The sequence below is a fragment of the Lithobates pipiens genome, unplaced genomic scaffold (assembly GCF_037356315.1).
Source record: "Lithobates pipiens isolate NorthernLeopardFrog02 unplaced genomic scaffold, aLitPip1_a1.2 Scaffold_1, whole genome shotgun sequence".
NCBI lineage: Eukaryota > Metazoa > Chordata > Amphibia > Anura > Ranidae > Lithobates > Lithobates pipiens.
In genome coordinates, this window is record NW_027507685.1 from 157,154,776 (window position 1) to 157,168,686 (window position 13,911).

Below are 13,911 nucleotides of genomic sequence, written 5' to 3' on the forward strand. Positions count from 1 at the left end.
GGAAAATACCGACACGGAGGAGAGAATACATCACTTCCTCTCCTGTGTTTACATTACAGGAGAGGAAGTGATGTCACGGGGGATTTCCATTCGTCGAGAGCGATCGCGAGGGGGTGGCCATGAATGAATGGCCGCCCCCTCATCCCGGATCGCTCTCGAAGAAATGCCGACCGCCGCAGGCACCGGGGGGGGGCCCGATCGGGCCCCCCACCCGCGGGCAGGCAGGGACTTATATATACGCCCATATGCCTGCCCGTGCCATTCTGCCGACGTATATCGTCGTGCGGCGGTCGGCAAGTGGTTAAACCAACAACATAGAACCCTTTCTGAAAAGGGTTATAAAATCCCAACCATTGTTATTAGCCCTGTCTGCTGGACTACAAAACTCTGACAATTGCCATCCCTTTTCCACAGGCATACGTTAAAGTGTCACTAAACCCACATCATAAAAATCTATCAATAAATGGTTTTCTGTATTCTGCAAAAAACCTGGTTAATACTGCTGCTCTCTATCTCCACCTTCGGTTCATGTCCCCAATTCAGCTAGGGATTTTGCAGCTGGGGTGGCAACTCTGCACAGGTTCAGTTTTCAATAAAGTTTCTATACTGAGCACTTCCTCCACATCACATATAAGCAGCCCATGTGACTATGGAGTCACACATGTAGGCGTATAACACAGTGAAATGGTAGCCCACTCCCTCCCTCCTCCTCCATGCCCATTAACCAGCTAAACACAATGGTGGCAAGATATTATATGTAGATTAACTGTGGCTTCATCTCCCTGTTATTCGAAGACCCAACCTGGAGGCATGTGTCACAGCCTGTGTTTGGCAGAAATCTGCCCACACCATGTTATTGCCAAAAAAGAATAAAGATTTGATATCAAATAAATATTTGTATGACAATTTAAAACAGTTTATTGATTATATTTATTTATTTTTACTCTGTACAGGTGGTCTCCTTGTCAGGGCTGGGCTCAGCCCTTCCTTTTCTGAGCTGGCCAATCATCTGTCGACTAATTGCCAGCTCCTATCTCTCCACAGGTACTCAGCTGTTGTTGATATCTTGCTAGTCAGTCCTGCCTACTTAAGCCGTCCAGCCCAGAGGATCTCTGCCTTTGCCTTAGTCAACATCAGAGACGCTCTCCTGCATTCCTGTTAAAATACTTGCTTGACTGACATTCCTTCTGGCTCCAGATCCTGCTTGCTGTTTTACTACGCTCATCTCTGGCTCCCTGACGTTTGGCTTGTTTGACTATCAGTTCCGGTTCCTGAACTCTGGCTACGTTTTGACTACGTTTGTTCTATTTATTTTTATTATTAAACAAGTGTGATTTAATTGTACTTCTGTCTCGGACTGATTTCATGGTTTCTGACACCCCTAGACTTAGAAAAGAAGTGAGACAACAGGAAGTGAGAGGAAATCTACCCCTAGGAAGGGAAATTTACTTTCGTAAGAGTTATTATGGGAAAAAGGAACCTTCACTGATGCTTTATCACCAAGGCTTGTTTCTACAACAACCCAACATTTTTAAAATCCAATTGTCATTGGGACAGAAAGTAGGATGAAATCTTCTGAACAGGGGCACAAACAGCACAGCAAACGTTACCCTTCCCTATGTTATCCAAAAAGCTTAAAAATCGTTTTTTTTGGAGATACACTTAAAAAATGTACCTGTTCTGATTTACAGATTCAACTTAAGAACAAACCTACAGACCCTATCTTGTTTGTAACCCGGGAACCGCCTGTAATCCAAAAGGCTGTTTTAAAAAAAACATTTTTTAACGTGACCAGTAGCAGAGTACTAGAAGCTCCTCCTGCTTATGTTTCCCTGCCGACAGGCTGGGAAAGCTCTGGGTCATGCAACATCTGTATAAATCGATTAGGGAAGAAGTAATTATATTTTTTAAATGATAGAAGGGGCAATGTAAATTAAACAGTGTGTGTTTAGGATCACTTTATCTTCATTCCTAGCAAAACAATGCTACTGCCTTGAACACCGAAGACCTGCTTACACACTGTGTAGAGAAAGGGCTCTTGGTAGATGTTGAAAAAAGGATTTCTTCCAGAACTACAAGATATAAGCTCCCAGGAGCTGCTCCTGCAAGCTTTTACAAGAATAGTGATGATATCACTGGGAGTAATAAAAACAGTTACTTGCTACAGGAACATGGTAAGGCTCCATGCACACTGGGCTTAAAAAAACATCTGTTCTCTTTGGACTAAAAAACACACATATAGAGCATTTTTGGTACAAAGTTTAGACAAGTTTAGGAGAGTTTTAGTGTTTTTTTTATGCACTCCAATCAGAAGTGTGAATGAGAAGGTTTTTTTTTTTCCTGCCTCCTAAACGTTGATCTCAAACTATGCCTGTAAACGTCCTAATGTGCATGGACAAATAGGATAACATTGAGTTGCTTCTACAGGCAGAACACAAAACTCCAGTAAAAGCAAGGTTTTTTACGCCAGTGTGCATGGAGCCTAAGAGAAAAAAATAATGCTGGGACATAATCTAGAGAGGGAGAGGGATATTTGGGGTCTAATTGTGATATTACTTAGATATACACTTACCGTATATACTCGAGTATAGGCCGACCCGAATATAAGCCGAGGCCCCCAATTTACCCCCAAAAAAACTGGCAAACTTATTGACTCGTGTATAAGCCGAGGGTGAGACATGCCTGTCCATCCCTGTGTGTGTGTCCGTCCATCCCTGTGTGTCCGTCCATCCCTGTGTGTCCGTCCATCCCTGTGTGTCCGTCCATCCATCCCTGTGTGTGTGTGTGTCCATCCATCCATCCATCCCTGTGTGTGTGTGTCTCCATCCATCCATCCATCCCTGTGTGTGTGTGTCTCCATCCATCCATCCCTGTGTGTGTGTGTCTCCATCCATCCATCCATCCATCCCTGTGTGTGTGTGTCTCCATCCATCCATCCCTGTGTGTGTCTCCATCCATCCACCCATCCCTGTGTGTGTGTGTATCCATGTGTGTGTGTGTGTGTGTGTGTGTGTGTGTGTGTGTGTGTGTGTGTGTGTGTGTGTGTGTGTGTGTGTGTGTGTGTGTCCAGCCTACCTGTGTCCCGAGCCTTTGTCCCGAGCCTCCGTCCCGTGCCTTGCCTCCTTGCCTCCGTCCCGTGCCTCCGTCCCGTGTCGTGCCTTGCCTTGCCTTGGTCCCGTCCCGTCCCGTCCCGTGCCGTGCCGTGCCTTGCCTTGCCTCCGTCCCGTGCCCTCTTCGTCGGCGCCTCGGCGGCCATTGTAAAATTCAAAAGCCGCGCCTCCTCCTTCGCCTGTGATAGGCGGAACACTGAATTTCCCAGCAGCCTGTGTTCCGCCTATCACGGACATCGTATCATCCTCGTCCGTAGTACGAGGATGATACGATGTCCGTGATAGGCGGAACACAGGCTGCTGGGAAATTCAGTGTTCCGCCTATCACAGGCGAAGGCGGAGCTGGAGGCGCGGCTTTTGAATTATAGAATGGCCGCTGTCTGTCTGCTCGACACGCTGATCGAGCGGGCAGACAGCGATGACTCGAGTATAAGCCGAGGGGGGCACTTTCAGCCTCAAAAAAGAGGCTGAAAATCTCGGCTTATACTCGAGTATATACGGTAAACTGATAAGTGCACACTAAAATAAGGTATATGATTCTTTTATATACCTTTTCCCTGACTGAAACTAGCGGAACCGATCCTTCCCCAGATGCATACTTACCCCAATCAAACAGCAGCTGTATCCAGAGGATATGTCTACAGTACTTTTTTAAAATGTATTTATCCCTTCTGTATCTTAACCCTCTGTACACTGATATTTCTTGCAAGCTTTTGCATAAAAAATAGGATTTTTATAACAGCTTACCTGTAAAATCCTTTTCTTTTGAGGTACATCACAGGACACAGAGTCTCAGTAATTACTGATGGGTTATAGGGTATCACTAGGTGATTGGACACTGGCACACCCTAGACAGGAAGTTCAATCCCCCATATAACCCCCCCCCCCCCCCCCCCTACTGGCGGTACCTCAGTTTTGTAGCAAAGCAATTTAAGTGTATTAAAAAAAAGAGGTGAGGGACCTCTGTGTACAGTGATGTACCTCAAAAGAAAAGGATTTTACAGGTAAGTCGTTCTAAAAAAAATCCTATTTTCTTTCTTGTACATGGGACACAGAGTCTAAGTAATTACTGATGGGATGTCCCAAAGCAATGCTATCTGAGGGGAGGGGAACCACACAAAGTAGGATGTAATCAGACCTGGGGACCTTGTACCGCTGCCTGCAGCACAATACGCCCAAAGGCGATATCCTCATGCCTTCTCACATCCACCTGATAAAATTTGGTGAATATATAGACTGATGACCAGGTTGCGGCCTTGCAGCTCTGAGCCATGGAGGCCTGGTGATGCACTGCCCACGAAGCACCAATAGCCCTAGTGGAGTGCGCCTTGATATGAAAAGGTGGAACTTTTGATTTTGACGCTGCCTGTCCTCTATTAGGACCTTCTGGCAATACAAACTAAACATCCGTTTTGCAGATCTGAGCAGTTGCTTCCAGATGAGCTTTGACTCCTCTCACTACATCCAAAGAATGTAGTGACTTCTCTTCCGTAGAACAAGGATTTGGAACAAAGGAAAGGCAGAACAATATCTTGGTTTAGATGAAAACCTGAGACCACCTTCGGTAGAAAACTAGGATGAGGGCTTAACACCACTCTGTACTTGTGCATTATTAGATACGGCTCTTTACAAGAGGGTCGCTAATTCTCATACTCTTCTGGCAGAAGAAATGGCCACCAGAAAAATTAATTTCCTTGTCAACAGAAATAAGGGAATTTGACGTATCGGTTCAAAAGGCTGCTACTGTAAAGCTGACAGAACTAAATTCAGGTCCCAGGGGTTTAGAGGTGCCTTAACTGGAGGATTAAGGCACGTTACCCACTGTATAATGCTTCGGACCAAAGAATGCAAAGCAAGTGGATGTGGAAACAGAACTGATAAGGCCGAGACCTGACCCTTGATGGTACTCAAGGCCAGCTTCATTTTTAACCCCATTTGCAGAAACTCAAGGATTCTGCCTATGACATACTTTCTGGGGTGCCAACCGCTGGGTTCACACCAGGAGACATATGCTTTCCAGACTCTGTGATAAATCATTCTGGAAGCTGGCTTCCTTGCATTAATCAAGGTAGAAATCACAGGGCCTGAAAGCCCACGTTTCTTCAGAACATGGGTTTCAATAGCCAAACCATTAAATTTAGCGTTCGTAAGGCAGGATGGAATACTGGTCCCTGGACGTGAAGGTAGGGTCCAAGGAGAGCCTACCGCCATCTTCACTAATTCTGCATACCAAGCTCTTCTGGGCCACGCTGGAGCCACCAGAAGCACCAAATTATTTTCCTGCTTTATCCTGTAAAGAAGATGTGTCAGCAGCCAAATAGGAGGGAATGCATAAATCAGAGAGAACTGATGCCACAGAGTTACCAACGCACCTGTCCCGCATGCAAGAGGATCCCTCGTTCATGACACAAAGTTGTCAATCTTGTTGTTGTACCTGGATGCCAAGAGATCTACATCCAGAACCCCCCATCTCTGGCATATAGCCGTCAGGGTGAAGAGACCATTCCCCTAGGACTAACTGCCGGCGACTCAAGTCCACCTGCTGGTTCTCTACCCCCAGGATGAAAACTTCCGATATACACGGCACATGCTTTTCTGCCCAGATCAAGATCTGGTTTACTTCTCTCTGATCTGCACGACTCCTGGTCCCTTCTTGGTGATTGATATAAGCCACTGCTGTGGCATTGTCAGTCTGGATCCTGACTGGGAAGCCCTGTAACCTGAGCGTCCAGGCTTTTAGGGCTAGATACGCCTCACTGATCTCCAGAATGTTGATGCGTATGGTCTTCTCGGTCTTGGACCATCTCCTTTGGACAGTCGACTGATCCAGAACTGCCCCCAACCCAAAAGACTGGCATCTGTTGTTACCACTGTCCAGGTAACTTGTAAAAAGGATTTTCCTTTTTGCAGATTTTCGGGTATCAACCACCAACTGAGGTTCTGACGCACTGTAGGAGACCGACGCATTGGAAAATCTAACGCCTGAACCTTCTTGTTCCAGGCTGACAGGATACTGTTTTGCAGCAGTCTCGAATGAAACTGAACATAGGGAACTGCTTCAAATGAAGCCACCATCTTCCCCAGGAGCCTCATACAAAAGGCGAATAGAAGGATCTTTCTTTGCTCTGACTACCTGAATCAGTTCTTTTAAGTAACTGATATTTGCTTGGGGTAGAAATACCATCTTCTGGGCTGTATCTATGACCAGGCCCAAATACTCTAGTCTTCTTACTGGTTTTAAAGAAGACTTCTCTAAGTTGAGGACCGAACCTAGGTATTCCAGGTAGCCGATTGTGGTGACCAAAATTTGGTGCAAGCGGGCTACTGACTGGTCTATCAAGAGCAGGTAGTCTAGGTATGCTACTACTGTTATACCTTGGGTCCTTACTCTGGCCAGAGGAGGGGCCAAGATCTTTGTAAACACCTGAGGTGCAGTAGCTAGCCCAAAAGGCAGAGCTACAAACTGAAAGTGGTGTTTTTCTACTTGGAAACGCAGGTAATTTTGATGAGCAGGGGAAATAGGTACACGCAGGTACGCATCCTTGATGTCTATTGACGGCAGAAGTTCTCCACCTTGTAGGATGGAGACTACCAACCGGATTCATTCCATGCCGAAGGACCGTACTTTTAGAAATATATTTAGATCTTTGAGATCTAGAATGGGTCTGACATATCCATTTTGGTTTTGGTACCGTGAAAAGGTTTTAATAAAACTCAAATTCCTGCTCTTTCGTGGGAACTACCATGATAACCCTTTGCGACAATAGTTGCTCCAACGCTAGCAAGAGAGACTTCTTTTTCTCTGGGTACATTTGATCTCAGGAAACGAGGAGAAGGGAATTCTCGCAATTCTAGGATGTAATCTAGAGTTATTGTGGAGACCCCACCCATCTGTCCCGAAATTGATCCTGCCAGAGCCCTGAGAGCATTAGCAGTCTTTCCACCACTCGAGCGAGCGGGGGCGGAGGAGGCCTTAGCGTTTTGTTTTGAAGACCTTCTCCCCCAGGACTTCTTTTGTCCCATGGGTTGACTCTGAGTTTTAACCTTTGAGCCTGATGGAGGAGACCGTCGTGTCTGCCTGGAGGCTGATGCCCCCCACACTGGAGAAAGAGCCTGTTTAAAGGAGGGACGTTTACTCCTTTTCTTGACTGGTAAAAGGGTACTTTTCCCACTAGAGATCCTATGGATATAATTGTCCAAATCCTCTCCAAACAGTCTTGCACCATGAAAAGGAAATCCAGCCAGGAGTTTCTTACATGGTGATTCGGCTGACCAATTTTTCAACCATAAGATTCTACGCATATGTACCAACCCAAGCATAAGGCGAGAGGTCTGGAGGATAGAATCTCTGATAGCATCAACAGCAAGACACAAAGCCGCTGGTAGGTTGGCCAACTCCCGAGCTTGCTGTACAGGTAAAACTGAGCACCTGTTTAACATGGTCTCTTAAATATTGGCAGACTCCAATTGCTGCCACTGCAGGTCGAGCTACTGAACTTGCCAAGGAGAAAACGTTTTTTAATAGGAATTCCGATTTTTTTATCAGTTGGATCACTAAGCATCTGAGCGTTGTCAACAGGACAAGTCAGGCTTTTATTTACGGAGGATATGGCGGCATTAACCGCCGGTATACCCCACATCTTAGTAAATTTTTCCTCCATAGGTTAAAGTGTTAAACATTTTTTTTTCCTCCTAAAAAGTTTTCATCTGGGTGATCCCACTCAGAATAGATAAGCTTTTCCAGTAAACTATGAACAGGAAAGACATGTGCGGTTTGAGGAGGCTTCAGTGAACCCAAACAAGAAGTGGGTTCTTTAATTGACTCAGGTACGGGTAACTTAAATGTGGACCGGACCAATCCAGCAAGAATTTGCACCAACATCTTCTCATCCTGAGAAGCTGAAGAGCGCCCCTCTCCACTAGATTCCTCAGAAGTGGAATCATCAGTCTCATCCCAATCCTCTCCTTTATCCCAGAGTTCCTCAGTTTGAGGGTCCTGGGTGGCAGAGGGGGACCTAGGGCATTTTGAAAATGCGATTAAGGCCACTAATCTTTCCTCTAATCCATTTATGGTTGAGGAAAAAACCTCCTGTGTAATGTATACAGGGGCTGAAGTGCCAGAAGCAGTTGCAACCCCTGACCCAGACAGCTCACCCTGGCCAGCCTCCCTGGGTCCTGCGGGGGGGGGGGGGGGGGTAGCTGCAGGGGGTGTGGATCCTCAGAGCCTGAAGGGGACCCTTTGAGCCCCTACTCTTTGGTGGTGTTTGTACCTCTTCTACCCATAGTGCAAAGCAACAAATGATAGAGGTACCACAAAAAAATGCACTGACTGATGAGCACTGTAGTTCAGCAACTGCCGCTGCTACCAAGACTGGTGATTAAGTAAATGCTGCCTGTGTCCCACACTCAAATGCGCCTGTCAGCTCTGTGTCCCTCCATAGGCTGTGTGCACCTGAAAAAGAGTGCACTTTAAGTGCCTAGCACTCCGCCCCCCCTCCTCCGACCACTTCCACCCCCCCCCCCCTCGTTTTTACAAAAAATAGCGTTTCCCACGTGAGCCGAGGCTCTCATTCCTGTGGCAAACATGGGGGGGAGGCTACGACGGAGGAGAGAGGAGGGCCAGTGGATGTGAAGCCGATGTAATGGCGGCTGACGGCGGTGGGTGGTGCGGTATGCTACTGCTCTCTGCCCAGGCCTCAGTCCCCTAATCCATGGAGGGAGAGTCCCAGAAGGAAAAAAAACCCTTACCTTCATCCTACCTGGAGCATGGCTGGAGGAGCATAGAGCATGGATACCAAGCAGACAGAACAGGCATGAAAGGTATGTGCTCTTGGCAGCCCCCGGTGGTTACTTTAGGCATAGCATACATTTACTTTAAAGGAGAAAACCTACTAGAATTAGAAAAATCCTTGAGGAGTCTCCCTTACCTTATCCAGCTGCAGGATTCTGTGTAAAAGACTCAATCTTCACTGCTCATGGGGGGGGGGGGGGGGGCTCTGTTTAGGAAAAAACCTTCAGAGACTGGGATCCCCATGAATATGGGGGATCCGCAGTTCAGGGCCTGTAAAGCACCCTGCCAGGAATAGGGCTGAAAAAAAACAAATACTGGGTCCCGGGGTCCAGCTCTCTAAAAAGAGAAGTGTTAAAAGGTAAAACCTTGTTTCTGCGGATACGAAGACTGGGTACCATCCAATTCGGCCTGGAAAAGACACCTTGAAGGGATCCGGTTGCATGGGTAGCCCCAGTGAGAATATTCCAGCAAAGCTCAGCACAGCACATCTTTACTTGTGACAAACACCTAAGACAATAGGCAAAAAAACTGAGGTACCTCCAGTAAGTAAGGGGAGGGGTTATATGGGGGATTGAACTTCCTGTCTAGGGTGTGCCAGTGTACAATCACCTAGTGATACCCCATAACCCATCAGTAATTACTGAGACTCTGTGTCCCGTGATGTATGAGAAAGAAACTGTGTTTCTTGGTTTGCATATATTGCAATACATGTTCACACTGGCCAACTGCATCAAAGTCAACTTTAAAGAACTATAGGCAAAACTTGATTTCATTTAATTTTGGAAAGGAGGGTTATCCCCTGTCAGATTTCCAATTTCAGGTTAAAGAACAGGTTAACTTAAAATTATAGATAATGCATTTAGAAAAAAAACTTACTGGGTTTCCTGTGGGTCCTACGATTCCCTTTGGTCCTATGACTCCCTCATTACCCTTAGGTAAAGGGAAACAAAATATGAATTAGTACACCATTAAACAGAACTATAAAACAAACACTACTTCCAGATACATACGTTACTTATCAAGCAAGTTTTGTGTTTTTTGTAAGAGATACAATCGCATTTAAATACCAGCATAAAACTAGATTACACTAGAAAAATTGAGTGCAGTCTGGCTATCTCAGACAAACATAGACTTGCTGCGGGGTTGTTTCCTAACATGCCATGTGCGTACAACAACACAGAGCTGCCAATCGGCAATTGGCTAAAGGTAGATTCCACAGCAGCAGTCAAGCCTTGCCACTTTAAAAAAAAAGTGCGAGTCTTTTTAATGTTTTGACTGGGATATACAAGAGATCTGCTTGATGTAAATGATATAACTAATATAGGTTACGCCACATGCACATTGGGAGCTTGGCTTTGCTTCTAATCCTGGCATTTGCGTGAATGTGGGAGGCAAAGGTACAGCTTCCTAGAACAGGCTGAAATATACTGCAGCTGGATACTATATGGAGTGGTACTCAGGTTTAGGTCCTTATGCATACAGGCAAATATGCCTGGAATGCAGAGTACTTGCGTTGTGAGCATACTTTCCCTAAGCGCAAGTACCATTCAGTATAGTGTCTTGCTGCAGTGTATTTTAGCCCGTTGTAGACTTTGATAGGCTGCAGTGGGACTTCACCTATACCGAGAAAATGCCAAAATTGGACACAGTCAGGCCAGATGCCCAGTGTGTATGTAGCCTAAATGTTTTTACCTAAATTTTATACTGTATATAATGTGCAATTATACACATACATGATGGTAGCCATATTTGCTCATTACATACACAGGCTCTGCTTCCGACTTTTTCCCAATACAAAGTGGTTGTGCTTTATCAAGACTTCTCCCAATGCAAAAGTACAAGACTCATTACAAACAATATGTTGCTCCAACAGGGAGACTTCCCTGCCATAACTTTCTGTTACTATCCACCTCGAAGTTTAGTTGTTTCTGCCCACCTCTGTGTGTTCCAGTTCCACCTATTATATGTTCCAGAAAATAAATTAGGGAGGGAGAGTGGGAACCCTTTACAATACCCACAACGTGTGCAGACCTGGAATTTAGCACAAGGGAGTCTCCTGTATAGCATCAAACAAAAAACTGAAATATAAAATTTTGGGTGTAATGATCCTTCAACCTGGGTTAGAGCTTATGCACACCATATCTGCTGAGCCTCCTTGATCTGCATAGGTCAATGAAGGCTCAAAGCAAGGACACATAGAAAACATTTGTTTTCAGTTTGCCCTGCCCACACAATAATACTGCCTTGAGGTGCATGATTTAAAAAAAAAAGTTTGGACAACACCACATGCAACACATTATGGTGCATACAGACGATTGAAATGTCATTTTACGATATTTCAATAAAGTTAAAAAAAGAAAAAGGAAAAAAAAAGAAAACCCTTCACATCTTCACTCCGTTATCTGGAGTTTTAATTCAGGTGGGCTGGTGTGAGTGAGCCCTTAATTTAAAAAGTGCAAAATAAATTTAAAGTGGTTGTAAAGGCTGAAGGTTTTTTCCCTTCTATGCATGAAGAGAAAACCTCCAGTGTGCAGATCCCTCCCCCCGCACTTACTAATCCAAAACCCCCTATCCCGATCCAGCAATGTGCACAAGAACAGTTGCTGTCCTGAGTTTCTTCCTCCTCACTTTGGGAACAAGCACACAAGAATGTCCCAATAGCAAGCAGCTTGCTCTGGGGACACTTAGCAGAAGGGGCGAACCAGGAGTGCCGAAGGGGGACCTGGGGATCAGGGCTGCTCTATGCAAAACTATGCAAGTACAACATGTTTGTTAATATAATTTTTTTTAATGAACCTTTAGTATCACTTTAAGACTGTAGAGCAGTCATGTCAAGTTGCTTGTATTTACCATAACCACATTTCTCCTGCCCAGAAAAAACTGGTAGATAAAGACCTTAAAACATTCCCACAAGACCGCGCTCAGTCATAGATCTGAAACAAGTATAAGAGCCTGCGACCAGCCTCGCCTGTCTCGGACATTCCTTATCTATTTATCAATGTCTTCTATGTGTGTATATTTTTCTAGGGCAGTTTGAAATTTAGAAAGAAAACAGCACAATCAGCAATCAACCAGATTGGATAAATCCTTTAATTGTGAATTATGTGCCAGAACAGCTGATCTGATTGCTGGAAATGACTCACCATTAAGCCAGGAGGTCCTTTCGGTCCCTGAATGCCCTTATATCCAATGTCACCTGGAGGTCCCTGTAGGGATTATAAAAGTACAAATTAATTGGTTACGGTACCCGATCCTTGGCATGCAGTGCCCACAGACTCCTCTACTGCCCACTTGTACATCAAAACCCACAATTACCAGCAGGCAAAGCTGCCAACCACCCGACTAACCACAAAGTCCTGACACATTTGGAAGCTTACTTGTTTGCGTCATCAGAAAAAGTATAATATTGTCGATAAACTACAGTTATGTTGGGGATGCCTAGGGCCAAAAATGTTCTATAAGGAGTGCACAAGGATGGCTGTTTTAGCAGATTGAAGAGAAATGCCAGAGATCACATATTGGATACCTTTGGTCCAAACAGGCCAGCTATGCCAGGGAATCCAGTCTCTCCAGGGTCCCCCTGAAAAGCACAATTAGGACAGAATGTAGGTGGTCTTAATAAATAAGGACACATAATTGGCAACAAAAGAGCACATAAAACAAACCCACTAGACACTCAAAGCCTGTTTCTGTAGTTTAATCTTGTAAGCACTTGAGCAGATTATCCATTACACTGAAAAAAAGTTGGTGTTCGTCATGGAACATAAGAGCATCAGTGACTAAGCAGTGTGATTTTAGGTCAGAAAATGTCATTGTTCTGTTATCTGGTTAACTGTGGCACACATTTCTTTTTGATTGACTAAATGTACAAAGTGCTCAAAAAACATCAGTTTGATTGAACCTGGCTGTTTTGTTATCACACCTTAGGCACATTCCTCTGTGCAATCACAATGGCATTTATTAAAGTGGAGTTACTAATTAAGAAACAAAAACATTTCATTAGTTAATGACATTATTATTTAATACTCATGTTTTTGGATGAATTCATCCCCCGATGTCACGTTTAATAGCCGAAATAAACGTATGTAATTAATTGCTGGCATTGTAACACTCACGTCTTCTGTAAAATTTGTCCCTCGATGTCTGGTTTCATCGGTAAAAAGAACTTTGATAACAGTGTTTTCATTTTGCTTGTGGGCATGTGAAGCCCAGAAGCATTTAGTTCCGGGATACGGTGCAGCTGAGCGACCAGCATGCACCACCCCATTCTCGCACACATGCACAGTAATGCGCCGTAGCGGCACTGGAAAGTATACAGGTTACCATAACAACGGGCGGCGTCATCGGAAAAGTGCCCGCCCCATTATTATGGCAACCTAGCCCTCGGTGCTGCCCAATGTCTCCTGGGAAATGATGACACACATCTCCCAGGAGCAGTAGCGAGTGAAGTGATGTCAGGAGCTGAGGTGATGAAGGAGGAAGATTTCGAGGGACCACATAGCAACAGGCATAAAAAAAAAAAAAAATCTCCAATTTTTTTTTAAATGTATTTCATGCACATTAATTACATTTTTTTGGGGGTGGGGGGGGGGGGGGGTGGGCGGAACGCCACTTTAAGTTTATGAAGAGATCAGATTGTGTGTTGATTTATATTAATAAAATAAAAAAATGAAACAAATAAAAACCGCCCAAGCTTCAAAACTCTATTTTCATTTTAGCGCTGTCTATTGCAGTACTCCATTTTTATCCCAAAATGTCCTCAGTCTATTGCAGTGGTCTCTAAACTGGTATTCTGTCAATTGACATCAACAATGGGGTTCCATTCCTCGCAACGAGAACAACGAAGGGGCACTATTCCTCCAACTAATACCAAATGTGGTGATGCTTACTCCCACTGATGCCAGAACAATATCCACTCCTGCTATCTGGCCCCCCTAAAAAGTCTGAAGGAATATACACTGGCCCTTTGTTTAGAAAGTTTGGAGACCCCCTGGTCTATAGGGTTGAATG

At 44.8% G+C, this 13,911-nt stretch overlaps 1 protein-coding gene across 3 annotated transcripts in view; it reads right to left on the reverse strand.

Moving 5' to 3' along the window:
* The window catches only part of COL27A1 (collagen type XXVII alpha 1 chain), a 752,882-nt gene that overhangs the window by 60,732 nt on the left and 678,239 nt on the right, over positions 1 to 13,911 (reverse strand). For all 3 annotated transcript variants that reach the window (XM_077478787.1, XM_077478785.1, XM_077478786.1), the window contains 3 exons: positions 12,428 to 12,481; positions 12,045 to 12,107; positions 9,778 to 9,831 (listed from right to left, as the gene is read on the reverse strand). In XM_077478787.1, coding sequence (XP_077334913.1) covers positions 9,778 to 9,831; positions 12,045 to 12,107; positions 12,428 to 12,481 — 171 coding nt within the window. The remainder of the gene's footprint in view (positions 1 to 9,777; positions 9,832 to 12,044; positions 12,108 to 12,427; positions 12,482 to 13,911) is intronic.